The sequence below is a fragment of the Microcebus murinus genome, chromosome 12 (genome assembly GCF_040939455.1).
Source record: "Microcebus murinus isolate Inina chromosome 12, M.murinus_Inina_mat1.0, whole genome shotgun sequence".
NCBI lineage: Eukaryota > Metazoa > Chordata > Mammalia > Primates > Cheirogaleidae > Microcebus > Microcebus murinus.
The window spans coordinates 4,952,728-4,974,574 of NC_134115.1; the positions used below are offsets into that span (position 1 = coordinate 4,952,728).

The window sequence follows — 21,847 nt, forward strand, 5'->3', positions numbered from 1 at the left end:
TGCACCTCTTAGTCCCTCTGTCCTCAGGAAGGGCTCTTCATAGAGGAGAGCTTGGGGAACGCCAGTGTCTGTCTCTAACGGGCCTGTGTCCCTTGCTCTCCCAGCTTGCCACATTCTGGAATGCTGCGACGGGCTGGCCCAAGACGTCATTGGCTCCATCGGACAAGCCTTCGAGCTCCGGTTTAAGCAGTATCTGCAGTGTCCTGCCAAGATCCCTGCTCTCCACGATCGGTGAGTGGCGCTGTGAGGCCGTTTGCAGCGGCCTCTGCCATTCTGTGACCTTTGACCTTCTGATGTGTGCTCTGGAGAGCCACAATTAGTCACGAGGCTCGGGGACACCTGGTCGGTGTTGGGCTGTGGCGCAGGAAGCTGACAGATGGAAGCCAACATATGGATGGCTCTTCGAATGTGTAGAAAAACATTTTCTTGAAACTATAGTGATGGTAGCCAAGGTGACAGAAAAGCCACTTCGTCATAATTTTTGTTCTGTTTCCCCTGCAGCCACATGATGCTTCCACATGTCACCTCCTTGGGTCTTTGTCACCACAGCTTCTACGCACCCCTTTGTCCTTGTCCTCACGATTAGCCAAAGTCGTGCCTCAGGAAGCCCCTCCGTGGGGCACGATGCCGCCACCAGCACGGTCCCTGCTTCGTGGCCTTTGCAGCTGGACAGCTTTGTAGCTTGTTTGCCTTCTGTGTGGCTCGGGGCGAGTTCCCTGAGCTCTCTGGTCTCAGCAGTTCTGTGAGGCAGGAGTAATGCTAGTGGGCCTGACAGCTTTTTAAAGTGTTAGATGAAACAGTGAATGTGAACAGGGATTGTGAGATATTTCGTTGATTATAAAAAAATGTTCAGGTTCTAACATTGAGTTTCCTCAGGTCATAAGAATATTCCATGCAGCATAAAGCATTAAAAAATAATATGCGTCATGTTGGTCATTCAGTGTTCTGTCCTTGACTGAATTTTCATAATGAAAATCTATTATAATGCGTTCACTGTAAACAAAACTTTACTTCTAAATTTACTTTTTCTTTCTCCAACCTCTACAGCTACATTCTGTGACTTAGTTATGAAGTCAGTGTCTAGCCTTGCCTTCGTTATTATGAAGACTTTTCCTTAGTCCCTGGGGTTCCCTCTGAGACATTCGTTTCAGAGGTGCCTGTGAAGGATCTGTGTTGTCCAGGCTGCTAGAAACTTCGGCAAGCCAGGACAGGAAGATGTGTATAAGGAGGGTTAGAGGCAGAGCGTGCAGCAACCCGAATGCCCTTGGTAGGAGAGTGGGGAAACACATTTTTTATTTTGTATGTAACGGGACATAGCAGTTTAAAAGAATTCATCAGTATACATGTGTTACCAGGATAAATCTCACAATTTATAATAGAATGGAAAAGACCATTGCAAAAGGCTATGCACCATTTATAAACAATTTAAAAACATGTAAATAATAAATATGCAGTTTATGGATAAATACATGTATAGAAAGAGTATAAAACATTCAAGAATATTATACACCAACTCTAGGCTAACCGAGGACGGGGCAGGGGTGGGGATGGGTTGGGTTTGGCTGTGTTTGTCAACTGTATTTTCCTCCCTAACATTTTATAATGAAAATGTTCCAATATACACAAAGAATTTTACAGTGAACACCTATATACTCACCATCTAGATTCTACCATTAACATTTTACTGTTAATATCACCTATCTATCCATCATCTAAAGGAAGTTTGACAAATTTCATTTCATTTTAAAAAAGGAAGCATGTAAGAGAGCAAAAGGTTTAACACATTTAATCTAGGTGCTGGATGCATAGGTATCTTTTGTATTAATTATTATGCTTTCCTATATTTGAAATGTTGCATAAAGTCAAATACATACTATTAAAATAACAGTTACAAAAATGAGTGGGGGGCAGTTAATTTAACTACTGTGCTTCTCTGGCAGTCTACTTAAGGTATCAAGTCCTGTATATATTTCTGTATAATAAAAGTTGAAGGACTTTTGGGAAAAGACAATGAAGCAGACAGGATCTTACCCATGGAGAAAGACGTAGACTCCAAATATGAGTGTCCGCGTGTAATTTCTAAACCCGAGCGGTAACGAGGGCCCCTGCCTGTAGCTTGCTACTGTGGTACCTGCACTGACGTCCACCTCCCCTTGTCTGATGGCCACTCCTGTGTCCACTGAATGGGCCTGAGGGCGGGGAGAGGGTGGCCCTGTTTGGGGCAGCCTCCCGGGCGGCTCCATTCCTCCCGTGGGGCAGCCGGGGCCCTGGAGACCCCGCGTGCGAGCCCTCGGCGCCGAGCTGTGAGGACACCCGCAGGTTGTCCTTGGGAGGTGCCGAGGTCCCAGGGGCCGCAGGAGCAGAGCTCGTATTGCGGAGGCCTCGCCTCAGGTTTTTTGCTCACTCCCTCAGGCCACGTCTCTCCAAATGGGGACATATTTTCTGAGGGAACGAGGATCTGGTACCTTGAGCTTCTCTGCGTTGGGGTGGAGATGGGGCCAGGTGAGCCTGGGGGCAGTGTGGCAGCCGGCGTGCCCCGCCTGAGCAGTGAGACTTCTCCTTCCCTTCTCCTGCTGCCAGGGAGTGTGTGGATCTGCTTACCTGTGAATCACTTTTTGTTCATTGTGTTGATTACTGGGGGAGACACTCTGTGATCTGGATTTATGGCCCATCCTCAACTGGAAATCAAAAGTAGTGCTTTTAAATGAATGGATTTTCCTTAGAGGAAATGATTTTCCTTGGAGGATTTTCCTTGCAGAAATCCTAGGACATTTCAACACAAAACCAGAGAAGATACTGAAAAATCAAACGTAGCTAAAGCTCCATTTATTATGGTTTTAAAAATTTGATATATAATTCATACATAACGAAGCTCACACCCTTTTAGAGTGTACAATTCAGTTGATTTGGTAAATTCAAAGGTTGCACAATTATCACCATTAACACCAGGGTATTTTCATTGCCCCCAACAGAAAGCCCACTCATTAGCAATTACTCCCCATTCTCCACTCCCCTGTCCTCTGGCAACTACCAGTCTACTTTCTGTCTATATAGATTTACCAATTCTGGATATTTCATATAAATGGTATCATACACACATACAGTATGTGTTTGTCTTCTTTCACTTAGAAGAATGTTTTCAAGGTTCATCATGTTGTCGTATCTGTCAGTATTTCATTCTTTTTAGGGCTCAGTGATACCCTAGTGTATGAACATATCATACCTTTTGTTTGTCCATTCATTGGTTATGGACATTTGGATTGCTTCCACCTTTTAGTGCATGTGATTAATGCTGCTGTGAAGATATACACAAGTTTTTGTGTAGATGTATGTTTCAGTATTTTTGTGTATATACCTAGAAGTGAAATTGCTGGGTCACATGGTCACGCTATGCTAAGCTTTCTGAGAAACTGCAAAGCTGTCTTCCAAAGTGGCTATATCATTTTACATTCTTGTCAGCAATGTGTTACAGTACTAGGATCTTCACGTTGCAACAACACTTGTTACTGGCCGTCTTTTCAATTATATCTACCCTAGTGGGAATGAAGTGGTCTCTGATTCTGATTTTGCTTTGCATTTTCCTGATGACTAATGATGTCAAGCTGCTTTTCGTGTGCTTACTGGTTGTCTGTCTTTGGAGAAATATCTGCTCAAATTCTTAGCCCTTTTTTAAGATTGGATTGTCCTTTTATTGTTGCGTTATAGGAGTTTTTGATATATTCTAGATACACGGTCTCTTTTTAGATATATGATTTCCCAATATTTTCTCCCATTTTGTGGATTATACTTTTACCTTCTTGATAATGTCCTTAAATAAAGTGAAAGAGTTTTAAAAATTTTGATGAAGTCCAATTTACCTACTTTTTGGTGTCATGTGTAAGAAATCATTGCCTAACTCAAGGTCATGAAGACTTATATCTATGTTTTCTTCTAAAAGTTTTGTAGTTCTTAGCTCTTACATTTAGGTCTTGAATCCATTCTGAGTTATTTTTGTATATGATATGACATAGAGATCCAGCTTCATTCTTTCACATATGGACATATATTGTCACAGCACCATTTGTTTAATAGACTATTCTTTTACCCATTGAATTGTTTTTAGACTCTTGTCAAAATCACTTGATCATAAATATATGGGTTTATTTCTGGAATATCAATTTTATTCCACTGAGCTGTCTATCCTTATGCTAGTGTTACATAGTCTTGAATACTGTGGCTTGATAAGTTTGAAATTGGAAGTATGAGTTCTCTAACTTTGCTGTCCTCTATCAAGATTGTTTTGGCTATTCTGGGCCTTTAAAAATTCCATACAAATTTTAGGATAGTTTGCCTATTTTTGAAAAAAAAAAGATGATTGGGATTTTGATAGGGATTGTGTTGGATCTGTAGACCTATTTGAGTATTACCACCTTAACAATTTTAAGTCTTTTCAATTCCTGCATATATTTATTTAGATTTTCTGACATTTATTTAGATTTTCTTTAATTTCTTTTAGCAATGTTTTATAGTTTTCAGTGTGTAAGTCTTAAAATTGTTTTGAGAATTTTTCTCCTAAATATCTTTATTTTTTTGCTGCTATGATAAATAGAATTGTTTGTTAATTTTATTTTTGAGTTTTGAAATTGTTAATGTATAAAATACAATAATTTTTTATATTGATCCTGTATCCTTCAACTTTGTTCAACTCATTTATCAGTTATATTACAAAAGCTATTAGCTTTTTTATGGATGCGTTAGGATTTTCTATATATTAGACCCTATCATCTGCAAATAAAGTTTTATTTCTTCATTTCTAATCTGATACCTTTTATTTATTTTTTTATTATCTAATTGTCCTGGTTAGACCCTCCAGTACAATGGCGAATAGAAAAACAAGAGGGGACACCATTTTTATATTTCTGATCTTAGAGGGGAAAGATCCATTCTTTTAACATTAACTATGATGTTAGCTGTGGGCTTTTAATAGATGACTTTATCAGAAATGCACATTTATTTCAAGTTTGTTGAGTGCCTTTATCATGCAAAGGTGCTGGATTTTGTCAAATGCTTTTTCTACATATATTGATATGATTATGTGCTATTTGTTTTATATTCTATTGATATGGTATAGTGCATTAGTTGAATTTTGAGTGTTAATTAAGCTTGCATCACTGGGATAAATCCTACTTTGTCATGATGTATAATTCTTTTTATATGTTGCTAGATTTGTTTGCTACTATTTTGTTGAAGTTTTTCCATCCATATTCATAGGAGATATTGATACGTCATTTTCTTTTGTTTTGGTGTCTTTGTCCAATTTTCGTATCAGGGTATTACTGGCCTCAGAGATTGAGGCCAGTGTTCCCTCCTCTTCTATTTTTCAGAAGAGTTTGTGAACTATCGCTGTTATTTCCCTTTTAAATGTTTAGTAGATTTCACCAAGATGCCATATGATCCTAGGCTTTTCTTGCAAGGTAAGTTTGTTAATCACTAATTCAGTCTCTTTATTTATTACATGTCTATTCAGATGTTCAACTTCTTTTTGAGTCAATTTTGATAGTTTGAGTCTTTCCAGGAATTTTTCCATCTTATCTAATTTTTTGGCATACAGTTATTCATAGTTTCTCTTATAATCCTTTTTATTTCTGTGCAGTTGGTAGTAATATCCCCTCTTTCATTCCTAATTTGTATAATGAGTTCTCTCTTTCTTTTCTTTGTCAGTCTAGCTAGGGATTTGACAATTTTGTTAATCTTTCCAAGAATCAACTCTTGGTCTCATTAATTTTCTCTATTGTTTTTCTACTCTTTATTTTATTTATTTTCACTTTAATATTATTTTCTTTCTTCTGCTTGTGATTAGCTTGCTCTTCTTTTTTTATTTCCTTAAGATAGAAGTTCAGGTTATTGATTTGAGATCTTTTATTATATAGGTATTTTTTTTGAGACAGGGTCTTGCTCTGTTCCACAGGCTGGAGTGCAGTGGTGTGATCATAACTCATTGCAACCTTGAACTCCTAGGCTCAAGTGATCCTCCCACCTCAGCCTCCTGAGTAACTGGGACTACAGGTGCACACCATCACACCTGGCTAATTTTTAAAAGATAGCATCTCTCTATGTTTCCTAGGCTGGTCTTGAACTCCTGGCCTCAAGTTGTTCTTCCACTTTGGCCTCTCAAAGTGTGGGGATTATGGAACTGAGCCATTGTGCTTGGCTAAGTGTTTTAAAAGTACTTCTTTTGCTTTATTCCATAAATTTTGGTATGTTGTTTTTCTTTTCAATCATCTCAAAATATTTTCTAATTTCCCTCGTGATCTCTTTTTGACCCATCTTTTACTTAGGAATATGTTGTTTAATTTCCTTCTAAATGTATGTGATTTCCCCAAATTTCCTTCTAAGATTGATTTCTACTTTGATTCCGTTATGGTCTGAAAAGATACTTTGTATGATTTCAGTTCTTTTTTTGAGACTTGTTTTGTGGCTTACCATATGGTCTATCATGGAGAATGTTCCATATGCACTTAAGAAAAATTTTTATTCTGCTGCTGTTGGGTGTAATGTTCTATAAATGTCTGTTAGGTCTAGTCGGTTTATTGAGTTGTTCAGTCTTCTAGTTCATAATCTTTTGTCTAGTTGTTCTATTATCAAAGTGGCATATTAATGTGTCTAACTATTATTATTGAGTTATCTATTTCCTCCTTTGGTTTTGTCAGATTTTGCTTCATGTACTTTGGAGTCTATTGTGAAGTACATATATATTAATATTTATAATTATATGTTCTTGATGGATTACCCTTTTATCATTATAAACTGTCTTTTTTCATCTTTAGTAAAAATTTTGTCATCAAGTCTATTTTGTCTAATATTTGTATAGCTAATCCAGCTCTCTTGTGTTACTGTTTGCATGAAGTATCTTTTTACATACTTTTAATATATTTATGTCTTTAAATCTAAAGTGTGTCTCTTATAGGAAGCATGTAGTTAGATCCTTCTTTAATTCATTCTGCCAATCTCTGCCTTTTGGTTGGAATGTTTAATGCATTTACATTTAATGCAATTATTTTTAGTTAGGATTTTTCCCTGCCATTTTGCTATTCCTTCATTACTATTAGGTTAGTGCAAAAGTAATTGTGGTTTTAGCATTGTTATTTGCTGTTTGATATTGGAATATATTCTTAAATAAATGTAGTTATGTTATACATCATTTTAATGCACATTTCTCACTTTATGTTTTTTTGCTAATGACTTATTACTTGCTGTTTATTTGACATTATTTTACACTATGGAAATGATGTTAGACAAAAAGCAAATTTGAGCGATTTTCTTAGTTGAGTTCAAAATGGGTCATAAAGCAGCAGAGACAACTCACAACATCAACAACACATCTGGCCCAGGAACTTCTAATGAACGTACAGGGCAGTCGTGATTCAAGAATTTTTGCAAAGGAGATGAGAGCCTTGAAGATGAGGAGCGCAGTGGCTGGCATTGGAAGTTGACAACGACCAAGTGAGAGCAATCGTTAGAGCTGATCCTCTTACAACTACATGAGAAGTTGCTGAAGAATCAACATTGACCATTCTACAGTTGTTTGGCATTTGAAGTAAATCAGAAAGATGAAAAAGCTCAATAAGTGGGTGCCTCATGAACTAATGGAAAAATAATCATCATTTTGACGTGTGGTCTTTTCTGCTTGTATGCAAAACAACAAACTATTTCTCGGTCAGATTGTGATGTGCGACAAAAAGTGGTTGTATATGACGACCAGTGATGACCAGCTCAGTGGCTGGACCAAGAAGATTTTAAATCATTGTAAGTGAATATGGAGACTCCAGAACACTTCCTAAGGCCAAACTTGCACCAAAGAAAGGTCATGGTCACTGTTTGGTTGTCTGCTGCTGGTCTGATCACTACAGCTTTCTGAATCCTGGCAAATGGATGAGATGCACTGAAAACTGCAACTCCTGCAGCCGGCATTGGTCAACGGAAAAGGCCCAATTCTTCTCCATGCTTGGCCGCATGTTGCACAACCGTCACTGTAAAATTCGAACGAATTGGCCTACAAAGTTTTGCCTCATCCTCCATATTCACCTGACCTCTTGCCAACTGGCTACCACTTCTTTAAGCATCTCAACAACTTTTTTCAGGGAAACCGCTTCCACAACTAGGATGCAGAAAACGCTTTCCAAGAGTTTGCTTGAATCCTGAAGCATGAATTTTTATTCCACAGGAATAAACAAACTTATTTCTCATTGGCAAAAATGTGTTGATTGTAATGGTTCCTACTTTGATTAATAAAGATGTGTTTGAGCCTATTTACAATGATTTAAAATTCATGGTCTGCACTCGAATGTTTATAGCAATACTGTGGAAACAACCGTTGCCCATCAATACATGAATGGATTAATAAAATGTGGTATATGTATACCATGGAGTACTACTCAGTTATAAGAAACAGTGGTGATATAGCACCTCTTGTATTTGCCTGGATAGAGCTGGAACCCATTCTACTCAGTGAAGTATCCCAAGAATGGAAAAACAAGCACCACATGTACTCACCAGCAAATTGGTATTAACTGATCAACACCTAAGTGGACATATAGGAGTAACATTTATTGGTGTTGGGCAGGTGGGACGGGGGAGGAGGAGATGGGTATATACATACATAATGAATGTGATGTGCACCATCTGGGGGATGGACACACTTGAAGCTCTGACTTGAGGGTGGTAGGGGAGCATGGCAACATACATACCCTAAACATTTGCACCCTCATAATATGCTGAAAAAATAAAATAAAAAAATAAAGTTCGTGGTCTGAAACTGCAATTACTTTTGCATCAGCCTATAGGGGCCAGTTGTCCTCTTTCACTGAGCTCGAGCTTGCAGCTTTGGAAAGGAAGCATATGGAGTAGTGAGAGAGGAAGGGGACACCTGCCTAGCTAGCCAGATCAGCTGAATCAACCCTGCTTATCAATGGGATGACAGATGCTGCAGCCATATTGTCTTCATATCCATTTTTGCACCAACCTAAGACCTCCTTTGATATTAAAAAAATATTTTTCAAGTGCACCATTTAGTTTCTTGTTGTTTATTTTAGTATTTTTAAAAGTAATTTTCTTAGTGGTTGCCCTGAGGTTTACAATTCTCCTTTTAATTTATAACGAATTAGTTAAGACCAACTTAACTTCAATAATATACAAAAGCTTTGCTCCCATGTGGCTTCCTCCTTCCATTCTCCTCTGTGCTGCTATGGCCATGCACATTACATCTTTATACATTATACAGACAGATTTGTAATCTCCTACACAGATTTGTAATTATTGCTTTATTTAGTTGTCTTTTAAATTAGAGGGGTGAAATAAAAAAGCTATAGGCAAAAACTACATTTATACTATCTTATATATTTCTCTATGTTGTTAACTCTATCATTATTCTCTATTTTTTCAAGTTGATATGAATTACTATTTAGTTCCCTTTCATTTCAGCCTAAAGTACTTTTAATATTTCTTATAGGGCAGATTTTTTAGCACTGAATTTCCTTCATTTCTATTTATTTGAAAATATCTTAACTTTCTCTTAACTTCATTTTTAAAGGATAGTTTTATTGGCTATAGAGTTCTTGGTAGACAGTCTTTACCTCAGCACTTGGACTATGTCATTCCATGCCTCTGGCTTCCATTGCTTCTGGTAAGAGATCAGCTGTTAATATTATTGAGGAGCCCGTGTACATGGTGAGTAGCTTCTCTCTTGCTGCATTCAAGACTTTTTTTCTCTTTGGTTTTAAACAATTTGATTACAATGTGTGAATCTCTTTGAGTTTATCACAATTTGAGGTTTTTTGAGCTTGTTAGATGAACAGATCAATTTTTAAAAATCAAATTTGGGAAGTTTTCAGCCATTTTTTTTCTTCAAATGTTTTTTCTTTTTATTCCCCCTGTCCTTTTCAGTTTTTCCTCTCCCCAGGACACGACATTTTGTATATGTTGGTATGTTTAATGGTGCCATATAGGTCTCTGGGGCTCTTTTCAATTTTCTTAACTCTTTTCTTTTCTGTTCCTCAGACTGAATAAGCTAAATTGACCTATCATTCTTTCTTCTGTCTGCTCAAACCTGCTGTTAAGCTGTTAAGCATCTCAAATGAATTTTTTATTTCAGTTATTAGAATTTTCAACTCCATAATTTGTTTGATTTATTATTATTTCTGTATCCATATTGATATTCCTTCCCTGTTTGGTGAGGCACCATTCCCCTGTCTAGTTTTTATGCATGGCTTCCTTTAGTTTTTTGAACATATTTAAAGGGGTTAATTTAGAGTCTTTGTTTACTTAGTCTAAAGTCTGAGTTTCTCAGGGTCAATTTGTATTAATTGCTTATTTCCTGAGTATGAGCCATACTTTCTTATTTCTTTGCATGTCTCATATTTTTTTGTTGTACTGGAAATTTTAAATAATGTAATGTGATGTAAAATAATGTAATGTGATGTGGCAACTTTGGAAATCAGATTTCTCCCTTCCTCAGGATTTGTTGCTGCTCCTGTTTGTTTTGGATGTTTGTTTTAGTGGTTTTCTAAACTAATTCTGTAAAGCCTGTATTTTTAGTCATATGCTTCCACTGATGGCTCTGCTGGGTTTGCTTACTGGTCAGTTAATAATTGGAGAGATATGTCCTTAAATGCCTGGAACTAAGAAGTCTCCTGGTCTTTTCTGAGGGATTCTGTGTGTGTTACAGGGGGCACTTCTTCAACACTCAGGCAGGCAGTTGCCAACTCTGCCCTAGTCTTCACTTTCTGCTTGGGCAGAGCTTCAAGGTCAGTGAGAAGTGAGAGTGTAGGGCCCTCTCACATCTGTGCTAAACAGGCACACAGTGCTGGGCATGAACAATCTAGAATCCTTCTAGATTCCCAGAAACATGTCAGAGCTTATTAAAAGTCCTATGGATATCTCATTTCCCAGGTTTTCCTTTTAAGCTTTTTGATTAACCCAAATATTTTTTATTTGACCTAAATGTTATCCACTGCCTCAGTGAACCTCAATGTTAAACACTTGTCTCTAGTTGTTTTTGACAAATGGCTCCTGGGGAAGAGACATTTTGCCCTGGGCAAGCTCCAATCAGGTCAGGTCAAGTAAAGACAGCCTTGAGAGTTGGGCCTTCCAAGGAACCACCAGACACGTCACTCAGGATAGTTCTCTGGGACTGGGCAGAGCCTCGGTGCTGCTCTGTCCCTTCTGTGGCCGCCAGGCTGCTGGTTTTCACTGTGATCGTGGGCTGTTGGTTTTCAAGGCTATCAGAGATGAAAACTGGGCAATTTAAAATGCCACTATATGATACTATACTATACTATACTATACTATACTATACTATACCATACCATACCATACCATACCATACTATACTGTTTGTTTGTTTTTAAAAAAAATTCTCCCTGAGTTGTAAGCTTCTGCTTAATTTTGAATTCTGAAAAAGTTGATTCTGACAAAAGTGTTTTTTGGGATTTTTCTGGGCCAGTTTTCTTGTTGCTTCTATGGAAGAGAGAATTTTCAGATGTCCTTACTCTGGCATTTCCCCTGATGTCACTACATATCCATTTTTTAGTTGACTCTGTTTTGGGTAAATTTGATGACACTGAAATGTTTGCCCATGCCTTGAGGATCTGGCTATCCTTAGACATAATTTCTTTACTAATTAAAATGTACTTAAAGAAAGAAGCTCTTTCAAACATGACTGCAATTTCCCAGTGTGTGGGACTCTGAATAAGGCATGGATGTCTGCTGAAATGACTGACCTGTTTTTCATATATGCATAAGACCTGGATGTTTGCAGGGGTACTGACTAAACTCTTTTTTCTTAGTAGCAAGTACTGACATTAGATTTGTTGGGTTTGACTGCAAGCTCAACTTTTGGCTAAAACCTTTGAAAATTCTCTTTTAATAGAATGCAGAGCCTGGATGAGCCATGGGTGGAAGAGGAGGGGGAGGGTGCAGACCGCCCCTACTACAACAGCGTTCCAAGCACGATGCCTCCTCCAGGGGGGTTTCTTGATGCTCGGCTGAAAACCAAACCCCATGCTCCTGACACGGCCCAGGTAAGTGGTGTACTTTTTCCTTAAATGGTGGCTAACTTAACTTTATTTCCTTTTATTTTCTTCAATTTTATTTCAGGACAATGTTCTGTTCAGTTTTTGACACAGTAACTCATAAACTCTCACAAAGCATCACAGCACAGTAGCCAAATGCCTTGTGATCCCTGAGGTCTGAGTCGGGGTGTGTCCTGCCACCCTCATGAACCCTGTCACGCTTTGATCTTAGTGAGGAGAAGAGAGAACTCAAAACTTTGAAAAAGGCCTGGAGTGCTTTAGGTTCTCTGAAAAGAAAGTAGATATAGGCCCTTAAAATGATGAGAATTTTATGTGTTTTTCTATTTTATTTGTTCTCCTAATTGTTCTTCCAACTCAAAATTCTAGTAAGGCTTTCTAGAGTTATGATATCTCTATTTTGTTATAGGAAATTTTTAACGTCACCTATCTTATATGAATGATAATGACACCAATAAAAATGGCAAAATAACATTGAGCTCAAAGATCTGACACGGAGAGGGAGTTTCCTGGTTTCGGAGGAAGTTTCCTGGTTCAGAGTGGCCATGCCTGCGTGTGGATGATTCCAGGCGTGTGTGTTAAGTTGGCAGCATGTTCTGACACGCAGACACTCTCTAACGGAAATGTATTTTAAGGCGTGCATATGGAAGAGCTTGATTCACTGTCACACTGCGGAGGGCGGTGGGGAGAGCGAAAACAAGAGGGGCCGTGTGTAGTTTTGACGGAGATGCAGCCTTCTCCTCACACCCACACAAACTTATTTCCTGAATCTAAATGCCAGCTGCAAGGCACGAGGGAAAGTTGGGCGTAGCAAAGGAGGCAGTTGCCCTTCGGGTCCTGCCTACTGTCCTATGGCTTCTAGAGATGAAAAGAGTATAATTCTTTCTTTTTGTGTATTTGCATGTGTCTATAGTTTGCAGGAAAAGAGCAAACTTATTACCAGGGAAGACACTTAGGAGACACGTTTGGCGAAGATTGGCAGCAAACACCTGTCAGGCAAGGTGAGAGGCAAGTGCGGTGGGTGAGGAAACAAAAAGTACTTTTAAAAGGTAACGGGCTTGCCAGTGGGTCATCCATTTCCTGTGGAGTGGCAGAGCGACCCCCTGAAAGCATTTGCTGTGGGTGGTGCTGCAGATTCCAGACGAGATCACAGACATAGAAACAACACTGTCACTGACATCCACAGGCACAATCAGATAGTGCCTCCTGCAGCGCCAGGACGAGCTCATACCCCGCCTGCACCTGCTGTCTCATGCACCCTGGGGACTGCCACCTCCAGGCTTCCGTGCTGTGAGAGCTCTTGCCCAGGGCTGCTGAGGAGTGGCTATCCCAGGTGCACCTTCACCAGTTTCAGACAGCAGCTGGTGGCAGCTCGGAAGTGTGCCCCACAGTGTCTCAAGTGCCCCAGCAAGCTCGGGCCCCAGCTTGCTGCCTTTCCTTCCTTGTCGCACTCCCTCCCACCTGCCCCGACACAGGGTCAGCTTCAGGAGGAGCATGAAGACACCTGCCCAGGATGGGGTTGACGGCAGAGACCACACCAGGGAAGGTCCTGGGTACTTTTAAAGGACATTTCTACTTCTTATCAAACATAATAACATTTCCTACATCACACATTAAAAATAATTTAGATATACTATCTAATTAGATATAACTATTTATAATGTAGATATATAAAAATAAACAACTTAGATCTATTTAGATGTAACTACTAATATAATAATTTAGGTATGACTAAGTACTCACTGCTAACTGCTCACAAGTCTGTATTCTTTACATAGTTAATTCTATACTTACGTATATGTATGAATATATTCACATCTCTACATATCTACATGTCTAGCTACCTTTTAAAGATTTCTTTTAATTTTAAAATTTTCCCCTCTTAAAAATTTTTACCACTCTATCAATAGCTTGGGGCCCTGGATACCAAGCCCACGGAGTCTGAAGGACATGGATTCAACTGATGCTTCTGCGTATATAAATTAAGCTATTTATTGGTTTAACATTAAGGCTTATTCCTTTGTTATAGCCATTTGTCTCAGGGAGCAAGTGACAATAAACTTTAAAAATTTCCCTGGTGTGAAAGAATTTCATGTGTCACCTGCCCCAGATGAAAGAAGACCCACATTGCTGGCCTGGCCAATAAAACACAAGGTCTGGCAGAAGCCACCACATGGCTCTGCCTCAGAATAGGATGGGAACAGCAAGTCCAAGCCATGATTTTGCCAGTTTCACCTTTTCACTGTGGACTATTCATCTTTGTTCTATATACATTTAAAATGTATTTGTGCAACATGTGTGTGCATAGGCATATAATAACTGCTAAAGACTAATGGAGACACTATATCTCCATTAGATATTTACTTTAGTATAAAATATATTAGATTTATTTTTAAATAGATTTGTTTGGTATATTCAAGTTATTCCGTACAGATGGAGAACAGATGATGTAGGAGACTCATCAGGGCAAAAATGAGCCTTGTACAAGTTCCTAGCCTGGGCTTTGAGACTCAGGACTCTCAATAAATTTCAAACCTTATTTGGAAACAGCGAATATATTTTCCCATAGAACAAACAAGAATGTCACTTATTAATTTGCTGGTAGCTGTTCCCCTAAATACACTTGAACTGTAGGTGCCCCACGGTGTCATCAACAGTTGGAAAGGGCTATCAGAAAGGCTATTTGACCTTCTCCCTTTTAAAGCTTGTTTGTGAGACTCTTTTCTAAAGCCTGAATTGTTTGCAATGTATACAAACATGCAAACTGCAAAAAGTCATCACTAAGCAAGGGCCTGCAATTCGGGTGCCACCTCTTAAGCAGCGAAATCCCGTTCATGAGTCTGCAGGTGCTGCTCCCCAGGGGAGGAATGTCAGTGTGACACTTCATTCTCACGCATGCAGGCTGGGGACAGTGGCGTGCTGGCAAACCTCCAGCAATGGGCTTTTGGGTAAGCTTTTTAAAAAGCCCAAAACCGACTCCTGCCAGCTGGATTGAGCTGGCTTTCACACACGCCCGCCCATAGGGCATGAGAGACACCCTCTTTCCAGAACTGTGAACGCCACAGGGCATTCTTGTGACTATGTTTATGTAAGTGGATTGGAGACAGAGCACACGCAGAAGGACTCTGATCTGGGCAGGTATTCTTGGGTAACACCTTTCACACCACCTCCAGGTGACAGAACAGCCCTGGGCCCAGCCTCAGCACCCCTACTGGCCAGCTGGGAAGTGCCATCAAGGCAGCAGCATGTGCCCTCCGTAGAGCCAGGTCAGCAGCTGTGGCTGTTTTGTAAGAGGGGAGTCTCTTTTCCTTAGAAGGTGTCTCTCTAAACACAGAGACTGGACTGTATTGCTCAAATGGAGTAATTTCTAAAGTTTACTCTCTTACACTTAAAAAAAATATGAGAAATTAAAGTCAGGCTGTGGTTCTACTCAGTTATTTGATTTTGGAGTGTTTGTAAGGGAGCGGAGGAGAGGCGCGGCAGGTGCGGCCTGCTCAGCTCCCGTGACGCTGGGTAGCCGGGCCCAGGGTCTTTGGTGAGGCCGTCACGGTGGCACCAGCACACTGTCCACCTTGATGCTGGCTGGCAGATCCCATGTTGACATGAGAGGCTGGACAGCATCCCAGCCAGGTCACAGTGGCGACAGGCTCGCAAGAGGAGAATTTAAACGAGATTAGTTTTCTTGTTGGTAGGCTTACGGAACTTAAGAAGTGCAGGGTGGAGTCACTGCAGAGGCATGAATAGTGTCACCATAATAAGAGAAAAAAGGGCCCATTTTCTTGTTGCAGGGTCCTTGGACATCTACAGCACGTCAGAAGGGAGACAGCACGTGGCCCCCACGGGACAGGTACCCACCTACATCAACACCCAGCAGATGCCGTCCCAGGCCTGGCCGGCTGTGGGCAGCAGTGCCGAGAGCAGCCCGAGAAAAGACCTCTTTGACATGAGTGGGTTCCGTTGGTCTCTACTTTCTATTTTGAGATTGCCCTTCATACTGCCTTTTATGTGAAGTCTGGGCAATTACTGAATTTTCTTCCAGCAGGATCTGATTAGCGACGGTTAGCTACACTTTTCTGGGTGACGGCTGGACTTGTTTCAGGCTTCGGGATTACAGCCTTCTCTGCAGTCAAGCGGCAAAGCAATTTCCCCCTCTTTTTGGAATTGCCTTTCCTCCCAAAGATCTGCAAATATATTGAGACAAACAATATACATAAATAGATGTGTTTATTTATTTATTCATTAAAATATAAATTGGCTATTGCATGCCAACTACTGTACTGGTTGCTAAGGATGCAGAAATGAAATGGGATGGCCTGTGTTGTCATAGAGCTCTTAGTCTGTTAAGCAGACCAACACATAAGCAAGAAATGGCAACACTTCTCTCTCTCTCGTGAGTACTCTCTGCCCCCCATCCCTCTCCAAACATTTATTGAGCACTTAGCCATTTGTCAACTACTACTCTACTTGCTGGAGATACACAGGAAAACAGAGCAGACAAAGTCTCTACTCTCGCGGAACTTAAGTAAAAACTAGCTATGCTTGACCAGGTAGTGATAGGTGCTCCTGAGTGATGGAAAATAAAACAGGTGAAGGGGAGTGACGGGAATATTGTAGATAGTGTGATATAGTGGATTGTACCATGGACCTTCTGTTTTCATGTAGACTGGGAAAAGTAAATCATGCACAAACTGATTAATGAAAGTAGAAATTGCAAATTCTTTAACAACAATTTAAATAATTTTGAAAGAGCTTCCCAAGCTAACAAAGAGCTTTATATGCTAAAATTTCCCTTTCAAATTCCTTGAGAATTTTATAGGCTGAAGAGGGAGGGAAGGGAGACTAGCACAGAATGAGTTTCTACCATGCGCCAGGCACCTACTCTTGTATTTGATTTCTGCAATGACCCTGCAGCTAGATATTATGATTGCTGTTATTATTCATGTCTTACAAAGCAGGAAATGGAGACCTTGGAGGCTAAGTAACTTTACCACTTGTAAAAGGTAGGCTTGCTGGTCCAGTACCTTCTATTTGTGGTATTCTGTGTGAGGACAGGGTTAGTGCTTTCATGATCAGGCAGCATCATGCCACGACACTCTGTTCCTCTTCAGCTGCTTTGGCTTCCGAGACACACTGGACTCCCATTTTTACTTATGAGTGTCACCTGAGCCAGACTGTAGCGTGCTGGTGCTTTGAGGCAGCCTAATCCATTCCCGCCAGTCCCTTCATTTAGATAAATGTGGAACCAAGAAGCGTGAAGCTGCTTCCCAAGATGCATAGCCAGGTGGTGCTCTCCCGGCCCCTGCTCTGGGCTTTGCAGTGCCCCCCACCTGCAGTTTAGCAGCGGTGTTGATGGTAGACCATTTTTACTGCTTAATTTAGTCAGTTTACCAATGACTTCTGGCCCTAGAGCCTGAGGAGAGTTATATTAGGCTGGGGTTTGAGATGGGAAAAATCAGAACCAGAACCACCTTTTCCTATCAATTAATTTCTACCCCTGCTCCCAAAACCAGAGAAGGGGAGACAGAAACTAAAAGGGGCTTTGGATAGGATGGTATCTATTGAAAAGTATGAAAATGAATAAAGCAAGCACTGGATGTTCTTTATCTTAAGCTACTAGAGCTAAATAATGACTGCTAATGGAGGCAATGGTGATTGGTGGTGCTTGTGGTGATGATAATGATGGTAGTGATGATAGTAGTGGTGATGGTGATATGATGATGGTGATGGTAGTGGTGATGCTGTGATGGTGTTCATGGTGATGATGATGATGATGGTGATGAATGATGGTGGTGTTCATGATGGTGATGGTGGCGGTAATGGTGATGGTGGTGTTGATGGTGATGATGATGGTGATGGTGGTGGTACCGATGATGATGGTAGTGTTGATGGTGATAGTGGTGATGGTGATGATTATGGTGTTGTTGATGGTGATGGTGGTGGTAATGATGATGATGGTGGTAGTGTTGATTATGATGATAATGGTGGCATTGATGGTGATGATGGTGGTAATGAAGATGATGGATGGTGGTGGTGTTGATAATGATGATAATGGTGGCGTTGATGGTGATGGTGGTGGTGGTGGTAATGATGATGATGGTGGTGGTGTTGATAATGATGATGGTGGCGTTGATGGTGATGGTGGTGGTGGTGATGATGATGATAATGGTGGCGTTGATGGTGATGGTGGTGGTGATGATGATGGTGATAGTAGTGGTGGTGATGATGATGATGATGATGATGATAGTCATGGTGGTGGTAATGATGATGATGGTGGTGGTGTTGATAATGATGATAATGGTGATGTTGATAGTGATAATGATAGTCATGGTGGTGGTAATGATGCTGGTGTTGATAATGGTGGTGATGATGATGGTGATGGTGGTGATGGTGATAGTGATGATGGTGATGGTGATGGTGGTGATGATGATGGTGATGGTGGTGGTGATGGTGATGGTGGTGGTGATGGTGATGGTGATGGTGATGGTGGTGTTCATGATGATGATGGTGATAGTGGTGGTGGTGTTCATGATGGTGATGGTGGTGTTCATGATGGTGATGGTGATGGTGGTGGTGGTGTTCATGATGATGATGGTGATGGTGGTGGTGGTGTTCATGATGATGATGGTGATGGTGGTGGTGGTGTTCATGATGGTGATGGTGATGGTGATGGTGGTGGTAGTGTTCATGATGGTGATGGTGATGGTGGTGGTGGTGTTCATGATGGTGATGGTGATGGTGGTAGTGGTGGTGGTGGTGGTGGTGGTGCCAATAAAATGAATGTGGGGATAATGGGAATGATGCTGATGATGTTAATGATAGCAAAGGTGGTAATAGTGCAGAAACAGAATAATACAGATTTTCAGCTACTCCAGGTTATCAGGAAAAAAGCAGGATAAAAAGAGAAAATCCACAAACAAAATTTTTGCTAAAACTTTTAGTCTCTTTTTATCTCCACATCTGTCAAAGCTTTAACAAGTGTCAAAAAGACCAAACTGTGTTTTTATTTATTCACCTGACTTTTGTCCATCCTCTACTAACATTTAACAAAGTGGGCTTAATTTACAGCATTTGTTGACTATTTAGAGAATATGAACTGAGTTCATGGAGCAATGTGTGGCTCTGGGGATGTAACTGTACTCAGAAAAGAACTGTTCCTGTTCTTGTGCTGCTTGCATTGTACTGGGTAGACAGTGTGGTCCAAAATAATCATCACAAGGCCTTTCACTTGTATAGCACTGTGTGCATTATTCAGAGTACTTTTGCACATACTACCTTATTTGAAAATCAAACACTGAGATTTAATTAGATGTGCCTGGCTACTTCTTCTGCTGCTAGTGTTTGTTGCTGTTAGAGCAGCGATCTGGCCGTTCACACATGCCCCGCGCTGAGAAGTGTGCTCTGAAGACGGTGAAGCCAAGCGCAGTCTCCGGCACTCACTAAGAGCCTCTCTCCACAGGGAAACAAGTGAAGGTCAAAGAGAGGCAAAGCTCCCAGTCTGGAGCAAGTCACACAGGAAGCACCCAATACATGTCCATTTTCTTCTCTTTTTAAAGGTTTGCCTGATGCAAAGATTTTGAAATAAACCTTTAGCGAGTTGGGCTTAAGTTTTGCTTGAAATCAATGCTTTGTGGATTGTGTTTTCTTTTGGTATTGGCAGGATTTTATTTAGAGTTTGTTAAAGAGGCTGGCTGATATTCCAGAGAAAGTAGATGGTGTGTAATATGCACAGCCTCTTGCAGCATGCAAAAATGAAGCCATTCCAGCTAGCTAGACAAAGGGTGTTCTTGAATCCTTGGCACAAGGCACAACTCCCAGCTGTCTTAGGAAGACAGACTCATCAGAAAGTTATGCCAAAATTTGGGCTGTACTTTTAATTGCTTGTTATGATGATTCTTGTTATGCTACCAGACAGTTATTTTTCTCCAGTGTTTTTTCTGCCTTTGAGAGGAGTTACCTTTGCATTTCCATCTCTCACATTGTGTTTTTCATCCTTCGCTCTTCTTGGGATTGACTTGTTCCCGGTACATGTCGTTGACAACAGAACCTTTTGAAGATGCTCTCAAGAACCAGTCCTTGGGGCCCATGCTGAGCAAAGCAGCATCTGTGGAGTGCATCAGCCCTGTGTCACCCAGAGCGCCGGATGCCCAGATGCTGGAGGAACTGAACACCAAGCCTTGGTACCAAGGAGAGATGAGCAGAAAGGAGGCAGAGGGGTTGTTGGAGAACGATGGAGACTTCCTGGTCAGGAAGAGCACCACCAACCCGGGTTCCTTTGTCCTCACGGGCATGCACAATGGGCAGGCCAAGCACCTGCTGCTTGTGGACCCCGAAGGCACGGTGAGCACATGGGGGTGGGCATGCAGTTGGAACCTGCCAATGAGCACACACCTACCTTAAACAGTCTCCACTTTGGCCACTGCACTGGTGACCACCACACTCCCTCCTCTATCCACAAGTGCCCACCAAGTTCTCCAGTGGAGCCCAGGGACAGAGGACTCATGCCTTCAGGCCAAAGCTGGTGCCACAGCCAAAATTCAGAGCTATAAAACGTGGGAACTTACCACAGCCCAGGCTGAAAGCCTTGACTCGCATGTCCTTTAAAGTAAATAAATACAAAAACTGAGAACATTTTTCTTCCAAACACACCCACACTGGACAAGGAATACAGGCTCCTGGGCTTTTAATGTTTATCTCAAATATCTCTGAAAGTTGAATCACTGGGGATTTTATTTGAAGGCTGTAAAATGTGATGAAGCAGTAAATAAACCAAGAAACCCCCATTAAGAACCTGAATTCTCATTTCCCATTTAAAAGAAGCGATGCCTAATGACGCTGAGGTTGGCTATACAATTGCATCCAAATAATCCTAAGGGTTTGGCTCAATTTTTCATCTTCCAGTCAAGAAATAGATTTGACTTTAGCCAGTATATAGTTCAAGAATTGCTGAATTTAATAAATGCAGTTAAATCAACTTAACCACTGAGAGAATCCCAGGATTGTTGTTTAAAACCTTTTATCTAGTGAAAATGAAAAAGCAGGCTAGAATTATTAAATAGTAGTTAAGAACATTGCCTTCTCTGATTGACAGTTTGGGGTGAAGCCTTTGTCTTCAGCTGGACTGGAACACAATTTAACTGTGTGTGGGGGGTGTTACCTGAGATAATCCGTCACCTCGGGTGCCTAGATTGAGCTTCCTGAACATCTCGGCTCCCGGCCTCGACATCGTGTCTGCATAGCTCCTCTTCCCCCTCTGCCAAGGCACCACTGCCATGAATGTCGTGTGTGTCCTTTCAACCCACCTGCTTTAGTTTTCTTTTAATTGATGTATGTACATCTGAGAAAATATATATTTTGTGTTTGCTACTTTTAGAAATTTGCAAACATAATATTGTTCCACAAATCCCATTTCATTTTATTTGTTACTTTTTTCCCCAGTACATGTTTTTGGGATCTGTCAGTGGTGCTCCCTGTATTTCAGATCATTACTGCACGGGCTACCTGTGGTTCTGTTACATATGTAGTCTGCATGTCACTGCTGAGCTGTCTTTAGAAGGACATCTAAGCTGCTACAAACCTTCGTGCATGTTTTTCTCTGTACCTGGGGAAGGTGTCTCTGGGGCAGAAGCCAAGAGTGGAGTTTTTGGTCACAGGATATACACGCATTTGTTTCACTAGGGTTTGCATTCGTTTCCCAATGACTATGAGGAGCACACCACCAGATACCCTCATTCCTCTTCGATAGTGTCTCTCTAGTTTTGCCAATCTCTAAGACGAAGGAGAAA

At 40.8% G+C, this 21,847-nt stretch overlaps 1 protein-coding gene across 1 annotated transcript in view; it reads left to right on the top strand.

Moving 5' to 3' along the window:
* The window catches only part of SHC3 (SHC adaptor protein 3), a 144,084-nt gene that overhangs the window by 103,300 nt on the left and 18,937 nt on the right, over window positions 1–21,847 (top strand). The window contains exons 7-11 of the mRNA XM_012773787.3: window positions 105–231; window positions 11,906–12,056; window positions 12,979–13,066; window positions 15,854–16,012; window positions 20,107–20,402. Coding sequence (XP_012629241.1) covers window positions 105–231; window positions 11,906–12,056; window positions 12,979–13,066; window positions 15,854–16,012; window positions 20,107–20,402 — 821 coding nt within the window. The remainder of the gene's footprint in view (window positions 1–104; window positions 232–11,905; window positions 12,057–12,978; window positions 13,067–15,853; window positions 16,013–20,106; window positions 20,403–21,847) is intronic.